This window comes from Lepidothrix coronata, unplaced genomic scaffold, assembly GCF_001604755.1.
Source record: "Lepidothrix coronata isolate B3197 unplaced genomic scaffold, Lepidothrix_coronata-1.0 Scaffold174, whole genome shotgun sequence".
Classification (NCBI taxonomy): Eukaryota; Metazoa; Chordata; class Aves; order Passeriformes; family Pipridae; genus Lepidothrix; species Lepidothrix coronata.
In genome coordinates this window covers 1,292,871-1,304,677 of record NW_016690354.1, presented here as the reverse complement: position 1 = coordinate 1,304,677, position 11,807 = coordinate 1,292,871, and the positions used below count along the sequence as shown (strand labels likewise).

General features: G+C 47.9%; 1 protein-coding gene across 1 annotated transcript; it reads left to right on the top strand.

The window, feature by feature from the left end:
- Positions 1-1,083: 1,083 nt before the first annotated feature.
- On the top strand, positions 1,084-9,582 carry SLC2A3 (solute carrier family 2 member 3). Its single transcript, XM_017830164.1, has 10 exons — positions 1,084-1,206; positions 4,159-4,254; positions 5,529-5,689; positions 5,973-6,213; positions 6,386-6,548; positions 7,180-7,367; positions 7,721-7,825; positions 8,233-8,334; positions 8,587-8,790; positions 9,298-9,582. Exons 1-10 carry the CDS (start codon positions 1,192-1,194, stop codon positions 9,511-9,513), a joined length of 1,491 nt encoding a protein of 496 aa, XP_017685653.1. The 5' UTR covers positions 1,084-1,191; the 3' UTR covers positions 9,514-9,582.
- The last annotated feature ends 2,225 nt before the right edge of the window (positions 9,583-11,807 follow it).

Sequence of the window (11,807 nt, the reverse complement as noted above, 5' to 3'; positions counted from 1 at the left end):
AGTTTGGTAATTGTTTGACCTGAAGGATGGACAGTAAATGACTATGGAGCACAGTAGCCTAGTTTGATTTAATCATAGGACAGTTTTGGTTACAAGTGACCTTAAAAATCATCTAGTTCCAATCTCCCTGCCATGGGCAGGGACACCTTCCACTACACCAGGTTGCTCAAAGCTCCATCTAACCTGGCCTTGAACACTTTCAGAGAAGGGGCATCCACAATTCTCTGTGCAATCTGTGCCAGTGCCTCACCACTCTCACAGTAAAGAATTTCTTCTTATTATCTAATCTAAACCTGCCCTCTGTCATTTTGAAGCCATTCCTTCTTGTCCTGTCACTACATGCCCTTGTAAGGAAGGGTGCCAGTCTTAGGCTAAATGCAGCTTTGGCTTTGCCCCCGTAGATTCTAGCATCATAGGAAAAATTTGTTTTTAAAAATAAAAACATGCAACCAACAAAACAAACAAACAAAAAAATCCCCCAAACTCAGCTATCCAGAATTGTGCTTCATGCACAGCTTTGGGAGGAGGGATGAGCACCCACAGAGCACAGCGTTAGACTTCAGGTTTCTGCCCGTGCTGTTTGTGTGGCTGCCTCTCTGCACCGTCACTGCCGGCCTTGCTGCTTTGGCTTATAGACCGAATAATAAATATCTTTATTTTTAAATACAATAAATAATAAATAAAGATGTCGCTTTGTGCCACGCAGCTGCTTTCGGCGCAAACCAGCGGTATTGTACCAATTAGCCAACGTCTGCCCGTGACATCCAAGGTGCGGTGGGCCCTTGTCCCCGCCGCCCGTGCCTTCTCCCTGCGTCCCTGCGGAGCGGGGAGCGGAGCCGGGGCGCTCCATGGCCACCCCGCCGCCCGGCACGCTCCGCCCGGTGCCACCGCCCGCCCCGCTCCATGACCGCCTGGCCGCCCGGCACGCAAGTTCTCGTCAGAGAGTGGTGCGAGCTCGGAGGGGTGTTTCGTGATTTTTTTTTTTCTCCTTGAAAACAGAAATGACAGGATGCCCGGCAGCCCCTCCCCGCCCCTCCTTCCCACCCTCCCGTGGCGAGCCCATAAATCCGTGCGGGGCGGGCGCGCACCAAGTCTCGGGCGTGGGCGGGTGCGGCGCCGCCTCCTCGCGGGTTCCGTTAGGTGGGGACTGGTGGCCGTTCGCCCGCAGACGTTGTCCGGGAGCCGCCGACCATGGATGACAAAAAGGTAGGATGGGGAGCGCGGGTTCCTTCTCGTCCTCTTTCCCCTCGCCGCTCGGGTACCCGGGCGCTTCGGCGGAGGGCCGGGAAGCGGGGATGCTGTCGCGACCGGCGGGCGGCCGGGGTTGCTTGTCGGCTCGGTGGCCGCCGCCGCGCCGGGTGTCTGTTGGTCTCAGTGAAGATGGATGCGGCGGTGGTGCCGGCAGGGCCGCTGCTTGGCCCCTTCGGAGGGTGGCTCGGAATAAACCCCCATCTGCGGGAGGGGAGACGGGGCACGGGGGCGGGCACAGTTTGGAACGGGTTGTTGTAGGTCGCAAGATCGATTTGGTTTCATGCGCGTGGCCTGATGATGCACATGACGCTGTCCGGGTTTTAGGGTATTGATCACGAGGTTTGTTTTGCTGGCAGCGCCGCACTCGATTTGTCTCAGGGTTTAGGATGCTAGAAGGGGGGTTGTTATTAAAGGCATTTTGTTTGGTGGTGGCATGAGTATAAAGGCATTTTTAAATTTCAAGAAGGCGGCGAAGTGTATCTTTCCCTTCTTTCTCCTATGGAGAACTGGGGACATTTGTCGATATCGTAGTTCATCTGCAGCTGAGAGTGAGGTGTGTAGCAGTGGCGCGAGCTCATGATGTGTGTGTTTGAATGTACCAAGAGAGACAGCAAATTCCCAGCGGAACCCGGAGCGGGATGCCGGGGGATTATAGTTAGACGGGAACAGCAGGATCGGGGAAGGACGAGGCCTTGCATCGCCATATTGATGGGAGATGGGGGCAGTGCGAGAGGATGAGGCAGAGAAAAGGGGAGCGCCCGGTCAAGGTCGCTTAGAGAGGCTGCTGCCGCCGGGCTCAACAAGTTGTACAGCTCTGGAGTTCCGCTCGGTGACGGAGGGGAGCTGGTGAGGAGCATCTCCTGGATAACGAATGCTACTGATGCCTGTGGTCGGAGGGAGGGGGGGTGGTGTGAATTCCTTGCTGGTGTACAGACCTCAGCCTTGAGCCTTTAGATAGAGTGGGTGGAGCTGTACTATTTCTGAGCTCCCTGTTTGCCTTTTGGGGAGTGAGGCAGTTGCAACAGTAACAAATGATCCATACACTAGATCACGGCCTGGCTCATTGGAGGGTATGGGTCATGCCACGTGATGGCTAGGTGGTAGGAGGCTGGGTAGGAGAGAAATAGCAGGCAACAACCAGGAGAAGGAAGTATGAAGGAGGGCAGAACAACTTACAGCTTATGTATGTGCCATGTAGGTGAGGGGTACCCACAAAGCAAGGTGCCGGAAGCAAAAGGCCAGCTGTGGTCATCACAAACCATGACAAAGCAGAGTCCTGGGGGAAAGGTGCTCTTGAGTTGAAGATGTGGAGAGCTGGGTTTTTTTGTTCGCAGTTTAACTATACCTACTGACTAAAGATGACCTAGCCTGGGGTCTTAAAAGTGCTTAAATATTGTAATTCCTTTTTACAGCATCGTCCAGATGCTTTGAAAGAGCTGCGTCCTTGTGGTTCTGTGCCAAATTTTCTCGAGATAAAGATGAGGGGAGAAGTCACAGGGTGCCATGGAGAATGCCTAGACTGCCTAGGGTGTGTTCAGGTGTGAATGCTACCTCGGTGAACATCTGCACCTTGTCCCCTCTGTCTCCATTACTGACCTCGGCAGGAAGAGAACTCAAGCTTGAGACATTTACATGATGTAGGTGGAGGAAGCCATGCCCGAGAGTAATTTCCTCAGTTTCTGTTTACTGGGGCCGAACTGGTAGGCGTCTTAGGGTTGTGCAGGCCAGAAGGACATACATGCTTGGCTTGAAAGATTGGTGAAGGTGGTATGAGCACTGGAAGAAGGCTATTACCAAAAACTGGGCAGTTCTGTGAGCTGCTACTGGAGCTGGGCTAGAAAGTGAGTGACTGAAAGAGCTGTGATAGTAGGCCCCACCAAGTACTTATCTCTACTCTGCCAGTATAAGTACAATAATTGGAAAGTCTTGGAAAAGGGACTGTTAATATTTTTGGAAAAGCTTCCAATTCCTCCTGAGATGGAAACACGATCTTTCCAAATTGTGCCAACTCAAGCACTGTTGGCCTAAGCGCCAGCTCCTGAGTCACCTGCTCCCCCACACCTCCCTCACTTGGAGCTGGCTTAAATGCCACAAGCTTCAAAACCGAATAAAATGTCAGATGTTTTTCACTGACACATTTCTCAGTATGTGAGACTTCTGAGGGTTGGACCTTCCAGCTTTCTCCATGGCTCTGAGGGCTCAGCAGTTTTTATTTTAATTTAACAGAGATTGACATATACTGAAATTCCAGGGAGTGTGCTTCATTTAAAATATCGACTATTGCCACAGCTTCAAGAAAAAATAAACGGGAAGGTTGGCAGTAACTGTTGCCATCTCTGAGGGAGGCTGCTGTGCCAGGTGCCCTGGGGCAGGGTTGGGAAGCTCTAGCCTGGGAAAAACAAGCCTGTTGCTGAAGAGTGCGTGTTGTAACTGTTAGGAGTGACTGCCAGTGTAGCTCATGGGCAGATCTGAGACTCAGTTTATGGGAACTTGTCAGCTGGCACAGGAAAGTTAGACCCTTCTTTCATGACAGGCCAGAGATCAGCAAAAGCTTCTGTAAAGCAGATCAACCCAAAATAACAGCTACTAATGCAGCCAGTGTATTCATTACTAATGAGCTGAGAATAGTTGTTAAAGGTCGGGAGATAATAAAGGGGAGGCCCTGACAAGGCCTCTCCCACTTGTAGTCACAGAACTTTTTCCTTCTGTACAGTTGCATTTCCCTTTCCAGGGAGGGAGATCCAGGGGATGCTACTGGTAGGTACCTACCTTTGCTGGATGAAAGGCCATTCCAGGCCCTTGGTGCGCTTGCATATGGCACCTATGAGGTGCAGCTGCTGTTCATGCTGAAGAGAAACTCAAGTTGATTAGAAAGTCAAATTAACTAAATGTTTCCTCTCTCCACAGAAAGTCACAGCACCCCTTATCTATGCTGTTTGCATTGCTGCCATTGGCTCTCTTCAGTTTGGGTACAATACTGGTGTCATCAATGCACCTGAGAAGGTGAGAACTAGAATGGGCTGGGGAGATGGTGTGAGTGAGGGGCTGATGGGAAAACAGAGACAAAGGAGAGGGACTGTCATCCAAGCTTATATTTGGTTCTGGTTTATGAAGTCAATAAGGCGTTTAAAGTCCCCTTTTAAATACAACAATGGACAGGAAGGGCAAACTTTTGGGGAGGAGAAAGAGCACACAGAGAGGTTAATTCTCCTAATTAGGAAGGGGGGGGGAGCAGGAGGGCTCCATCTGCCATATGTAGTATGTGGAGGAATGTGAGCAACTTCAGTTTTGAGTCAGAATAAACCAGCCATGGCAGAACGAATGTAGCAAGCAGTGTGCAGAAAACAGTGGAGGGTTGGTAAGGATTACAGTTGCCCTAGTTTAGTTTATTTCAGGTTTCTTTACTTGTTTATTCATTCCTTGTGTTAAGTATAGATTCAGTGCTTGCAAAAGGGTTGTGACTTGGGCACTCTGACCGAATCATCTCATGACTGTAGCCTAAGAAAGGAGAGATGAAGAAAATGAGAGATGTGGTTTTCATGTAACTTTAAGATGGTTCCTCTCTCAAGAACTGAGTCACCAATACCACATCCACCCTGGCTCCGGGAAGAGATGTCACATCACCAGCGGGATGGGGGATGGGGGTTGGTCCTCCCTAGCTAATGTCCTGCTGCCATCTGCTGGGGACAGACACTCTGTCCCCCCAGCCCATGCAAAATTTCCCTCATTATCTGGGGGAATGCCTTTGAAATCAGCGTCATGGCCTTGTTGAGTTGTTTTACATAATGCTGCTTTTCATCCTTCAGTGAAGCCTTGTGTCTCTTTTAACAATGTCCATACCAGAAAGCCCCTCCCTGCTTCCAGTGTTTTGGTATTGCCAGAAATGTCCCCTTCCATTCTCTGTTCACGTTTTCTTGTTCCCTTTCACTCCCAACTGTCTCACACCTCCTCCCAAGAACCACCAGTGACTCACCAAATCCAAAATACTCAGAAGATAAGCCTGTTTTCCCTAATAAACACTGCTGTCTTGTGTGTACCCCACCTGCCCACCCTCAACCCCCAATTCAGTGAAGCAATCTCTCCCTCATCATGCTATTTCCTCTTTCTGCACCCTCATCTTCCCCTTGTATGACTTGTTGCTGCCTGCTGATTTTTTTTTTTTTTTGGGTGGGGGGGTCTACTGTTTTCATGGCAACAAGAAAGACAGTAGTCTCCCCTCTCACCAGTGCAAAATACCTCCTTCTGGATTGTAACTGTCTCCACCTGATCTCTTGCAGATCATCCGGGCGTTCTTCAACAAAACCCTGTCAGATAGGAGTGGGAGGGCTGTCTCCCAAGAGCTCCTCACCTCCCTGTGGTCCCTTTCTGTGGCCATCTTCTCAGTAGGAGGTATGATCGGCTCCTTCTCAGTCAGCGTGTTTGTCAACAGATTTGGCAGGTAAGTTGGGATGAGGGATACAATCTGTTAGGGTATTTTTCCTTTCTGCAATGCAGTTTTGGGAGGAAGAGGGCAGAGGTGAGCGGAAGGGAGGAGATGTCTGGGGATGAAGCGAGAATGTGGGCTGAAGAAAGAAAGGAAGGGTTTCAGGTCAAGGCAGGAGCTGAATGGGTATTATTCTGTTCCCACCACTGAGACAGGAGATCATGGTCAGGTTTATCCTCCTCCCAGCGATTTTCCTGTTGGCAGTTTAAGCTCAGTCTTAACATCTTTTCCTGGGCAGGAGGAACTCCATGCTACTGGTGAATGTCTTGGCCTTTGCTGGTGGCCTTCTCATGGCCTTCTCTAAGGCGGCAAAGGCAGTGGAGATGCTGATTATTGGCCGCTTCATTATTGGCGTCTTCTGTGGTCTCTGCACCGGCTTTGTGCCCATGTACATCAGTGAGGTCTCACCCACCAGTGTCCGTGGAGCTTTTGGCACCCTCAACCAGCTGGGCATTGTTGTGGGCATCCTGGTGGCTCAGGTAGGCTTGGCACAACCTGCTCATACCCGTGGGGGAGGGAAAGGAGGGCTGGGGGAGGGTGAGGAGGGTTGTACTTGCCATCAGGTGCAGTATGTGATCCTGTAATACTGGGGTGGGAGTGAGGAACTGAAGTGTTTAAATCACTCTGCTTTCTCTCTAATTCTTGGTGTAGATATTTGGCCTGGAGGGAATCATGGGGACTGAAGCACTTTGGCCACTGCTTCTGGGGTTCACAGTCCTCCCAGCAATCCTGCAGTGTGTGGGTCTTCTTTTCTGCCCTGAGAGCCCCCGTTTCCTATTGATCAACAAGATGGAAGAAGAGAAAGCACAAGCAGGTAAGAACTCATCTCGAAGGGGCAGGGCAGTGTTCTGGCTCCCAGCCTACACTGAGCTTGAGTGGGAGGCCAGGTCTGACTCTGGAGCCTGTGGTGGATTAGGGTGTGACTCCTGGAGGGCATCAGGCCTGGCGTACCCTCCCATCCTTTAGGTTGCACCAATGCCAGAAAGCATGAGAAACCTGGCATCCCAACAGAGGCTCCAGGTGGGATTAAGACTTGAGGAGTGGCACCTGGCCTGGTGGGAAGTAGCAGGATGAGCTGCTGCCACTCCTCCTGAAAGGCAGGAAATAGGATGACATTTAACAAGGAGCTTGGAGGTCTGAGATCAGCTCTGGCAAGAGCATGAACAGGATTTGAGATCAAATATAAGTTTGGAGATCAATCAACATGACTAGGGCCTGTGCCTGATTTCCATGTTGATCACAACACCCTGACCTGGGTTGAAAAGATGAGCAAGGCTGCATGTAGAGGCTTGGTCTTTCCCGTGTAACAGGCCCAAACACCAGCTGGCAGGTGTTCCACTCTTCCTGCTGTGCCCTTCCTGAAATAGCAGGGCAGGATACAGACACGCACCCATGGCCGGTAGGTCTGAGTATTATGCCTGACGTTTTTTGATTCCTCCCTCCAGTTCTCCAGAAGCTCCGTGGTACACAAGATGTGTCTCAAGACATCCAGGAGATGAAAGAAGAAAGTGCTAAAATGTCCCAAGAAAAAAAAGCCACTGTGCCGGAGCTCTTCCGTTCTCCAAACTATCGTCAAGCCATTATCATTGCCATCATGCTGCAGCTCTCCCAACAGCTCTCAGGCATCAATGCTGTGAGTTATCTTCCTGTCCCATCTGCTGGGCCTCCCTTATCTGTGGCTAAACTTGCACTTGCCACTGATGCAGAGAGAACTGTACCTCCAAAAACCTCTTTGTGCCTTGACTGGAGGTCACTGTTGTATGATATGGCAAAGATGGCTGAGGTATTGTATTGGCTTTCACTTTTCCCACGCACACTGTGGCAAGACACTGCAGCCTTGCACCAAGTGAATGAACCGTGACTGGAACTGTGGAGTGCTGCTTAGAAACTCCCTGTTGGGATGTGCAAGCCAATTAGGCAGAGAATGAGGGACATGCTCTCAAACATGGGATCATGACTGTGTCCAACTTTTGCTTCTCTTCCCAGGTATTCTATTATTCAACTGGGATTTTTGAAAGAGCTGGTATCAAACAGCCTGTGTATGCCACCATTGGAGCTGGCGTGGTGAACACGGTCTTCACTGTTGTGTCGGTGAGTGGAAGGAGGCCTGGGCCTCTTTAAGAGATGTGACTAAAGACAAGTAGCCAGTGGCTGTGGCAAAGCATTGAGCTAGGCAATGACCTGCAGGAGCAAAGAAAAGAATTAATCAAAGGCATTTGTGGGAGGAGAGGTGAGCAGAAAGAGGTATTGTTTTCCTAGGTGAAAAGAAAGGTGAAAAAGGAGTGCATGGGGGAAAAGTGATGAGAGAAAGCAGCAGCAAGAACCAGAGTGGAAAAACTTGTGCTGAGGATGGAGTAGTCTGGTGATCTGCACTGAGATCACCACTGTCACTGAGGGCTACAGGCAGATGAGAAAAGAGGTGCAGGACACACTGAGCAAGGGAGCCTGTTATGCTTTTGCTACCAAAGTAATGGATTTTTCTTCTAACCTTTTCCCAGCTCTTCCTGGTGGAGCGTGCAGGGCGCAGGACCCTCCATTTAGTTGGTTTGGCTGGCATGGCTGTGTGTGCTGCTGTTATGACTGTTGGTTTAGCTCTGAAGGTGAGTAAACAGTGTTCTTATTCATGGTGACCCCAGCAGGGGACCTATAAGACTTTACATCTGTAGTGCTGTCCTGTAGGGCAGGTAGAGCTGGGGCTATACATGAGTGTGCAGTAGGGAGCGTGATTTTCTAACTCTAGAAGCTGCTACAGTGTTCACAGTGCAGCTGAGAAAGTTGTGACACTGGAGTTGGCATTGTGCTGTGCCATGTTTGCCTCAAACTGCAGCTGATTGTATTTTGTTCCCTTGCAGGACATTTTGGAATGGATCAAATATATCAGCATTGTTGCCACTTTTGGCTTTGTGGCTCTTTTTGAGATTGGCCCTGGCCCTATCCCATGGTTCATTGTGGCAGAACTCTTCAGCCAGGGCCCACGGCCCGCAGCCATGGCAGTGGCTGGGTGTTCCAATTGGACCTCCAATTTCTTGGTGGGAATGCTCTTCCCCTATGCAGAGGTAAGTCCTGGTTTATAAAGCACTGTGAGAGCACTGCAGCATTGGAATAGGTGTCCAGAAAGGCTGTAGAATCTCCATCCATGGAGACTTCCAGCACATGACTGTGTGAGCTTTAATAACCTGACCTCTCCTGGAAGCTGTCACTGCTTTGAGCAGAGGGCTAGTGAATCTTCCGGAGGTCCCTGAGTCAGTCTTAGGATTGTTACTGAAGTGCCATTGCTCACCTTATATTCTGGTGTCTCAAGTGCTTGAAGCTTGCAAATAGTTGAAAGAGCCATCTCTGTTAGCACATCAAGGCTTTCCCTTTAAAAGCCTCAATTTTGGTCACCCCTAGGAACATAAAGTCTTTCAGAAGCCCACAGGAACCTGATTTAATTTTAAAAAACATCGATGAGAAGATGGGCATTGTTGGAGAAATGTGTTGGAATTTTGACCTGTCAATGGCAAATGACCTTGCATTTGGATTTATTTTCAAATCAAAACCTCTTGCTTTTGTCCTCCCTGCAGAAACTGTGTGGCTCCTATGTCTTCCTCATCTTCCTCGTTTTCCTGGTCATCTTCTTTGTCTTCACATTCTTCAAAGTGCCGGAGACCAAGGGCAGGACTTTTGAAGACATCTCCAGGGGCTTTGAAGGACGAGCAGCATCCAACCCTACATCCCCTTTAGAGAAGAACCCCATGGTGGAGCTGAACAGCATACGACCTAACAAAGAAGTTGCCTAAGATTTGTGAAACACCCATTCTTCAACTCTCACATGCCTAAAGAGTCATTAAAGGAATGAGCAAAGAAAACCATGAGAACTGGGACATTTTTCCCCTCCTCAATTGCTGCTATTTTCTTCTTTTCACCCACATGCTTGCCCATTGTGCCAGGCTTACCAGCATTAATCGAATCTGATATGGGTGGTCTGCCATACTGGAAAGCACCTGGCACTTGCAAAAATAATCTCGTCTTTCCTGTCAAACACAAGGAGAACAGAGAAGAGCTGGCAATGTTTTTTGCTTTCCTCACATCAAATTGCCATTTGGGGTTGACATACTTATGCACACAGTGACCATTATGTATTTGAATTACTATTTTTGTAGTGAGTTAAAGTGACCTGCTAAACAAGTCCCCAGCCCTTTGAGTCTATCTTGTGTGCGTGTGTACAGTGTTACACTGGAATTTAGCAAGCCTACCAAAAAGCCAAGTTTGCTTTTTCCTATCCAGTGTGCACTTTTTTTAGCCTCAGGTAAAAGGGGACCAAGTCACATGCATATTTTTCCTGCTCTTTTATTTTTTTTTTGTATAGACAAACTGAAAGCATACTTTTACTTCAGTTTATTTATTTGTATGTCACTTTGTAAATATTTATTTTTTTAATGGTGTACAAAAATGTACAGATAAAGAAATTGAGGAAGTTTAAGAGAAATAGCTATTCTAACAAAAGATGCTGTAGACTTGAGGCGCAATAAGGACTGTAAAGGAGGAATGTGGTACTAAAAAAGAGATCATTTTGGGTGGTATGTACAACAGAGCCAATTATGCACATTACCTTTAAGTTATTTGTGCCCTCTGGAAAGAAATTCAAGGAATTGTGTACTTGTGAGAAGAGGTATGTTTCTCCACCAAAATCTCCGTTATTAGGGATTTTTTGGTGGCTATTTTAAATAACTGTTCCCAAGTGTTCATTAGGAAGTGATATTGGAGCTTACAATGAGTGTTGTTAGATTATATTTTCAGACATGGTTTTAAACATTCTATGGATGATTGAGGGTGGTGATTGCTAACCAGAAAGTAACTTTTCCTGCCTTCTCTTGATTTTCTTTTTGGCTTTTCTGTCTGAAATTTGCAGATTGTTACTTAAAGGCGTGCAAGGACAAAAATTATTTTTCAAAGCTATATTTTTCTTAGCAGTTGTTCCTATAAATATTACAGAGGCATATAGCATGACCCTTCTGGACACAGGCATGGTCAGTTATGGTACATGTAAGTTCATAAAAGTAGACATGCAGGACTAGAAAATAGAGGTACTGGAAGTTGCTAGTTTAGCAGTATGAAAGGTCTGTAGTGCTCAGTCCCCTGCTTGGTTGCAGGCCTAACGTTTTTGCCCCATGTATCCTCTCTGGAATATCTGCATGATGATGTGGTGCTCAGCAGCGTGCTGTGTAGGTGTGTACAGCTCTATAATAGCGCCTCTGTTAAAAGGGATGTGGCAGACAGTAATTGTACATCAGAAAACATTGGTATCCCCACTTGTCATACTGCTGGGCAGTTGAGTGTGTGTGTGTGTACATGCACTCTGGCTAGCACAGTTCAGTTCAGGTAGGCAAAAAGTAGCACGTAGGTTATACTTGCAGTCAAGGGGTGGGAGCTTTACTTCAGTGACTGCACTGCTCTGTCAAGAGACTCCAGGCCTGTGCCTGTCCAGGCCTGTACAAGCTGTCTAAAGGTAGCACAGAGGTAGGTCCAATTTAAACTCCTGCTCTAAGATGAAGTCTGCATCTAGTCTGCAGTTTTGGACTTGATCAAACTCAGGTCTACCTGCTGGAATTCATTACTGGATTTGCTAGAAGAAAGGTAAGCTCACGGAGTCCAAGTTGGGTAAAAGGAGGAAAGGCTCAGAAAGGTAGGAAGGACAGCAAGACTTTTGTAGCATAGATAGCCCAAGCTTTCTTACCAACATACTGCTTCAGAACAGGTTAGAGAAGTTCCCATTGATGTATATTCTGGGGGGTCTGACGTTTTCAGTAACTAGTGATGATGTTTCTATCTTCCCTAATATGATACAGTTGCAGAGATCAGTTAAATTTGCTGCTGTGAATTAATTTGAAATACCCCAGCTTTGCACAATGCAGTTGTATTACATCCAATTTTACCTAGCTTTTTATCAGGCTTACATGCCAGATATTTATTCTCAGAAGTATTATATAAGTCTTCTTTCCCAACTTTGACATTTTGACTCAGTTACACAGATTTCTGTGCCCTTCCTTTGACCCTCTAGCACGTCCAGACATGATATTTCTATATGGAGTAT

What these genes read in the sequence shown, in the direction of transcription:
- SLC2A3 (XM_017830164.1), top strand. An exon ending in TGGGCATCCTGGTGGCTCAG is followed by an intron (nt 6,214 to 6,385) that starts GTAGGCTTGGCA and finishes TTCTTGGTGTAG; the next exon opens with ATATTTGGCCTGGAGGGAAT. An exon ending in AGCTCTCAGGCATCAATGCT is followed by an intron (nt 7,368 to 7,720) that starts GTGAGTTATCTT and finishes TTCTCTTCCCAG; the next exon opens with GTATTCTATTATTCAACTGG.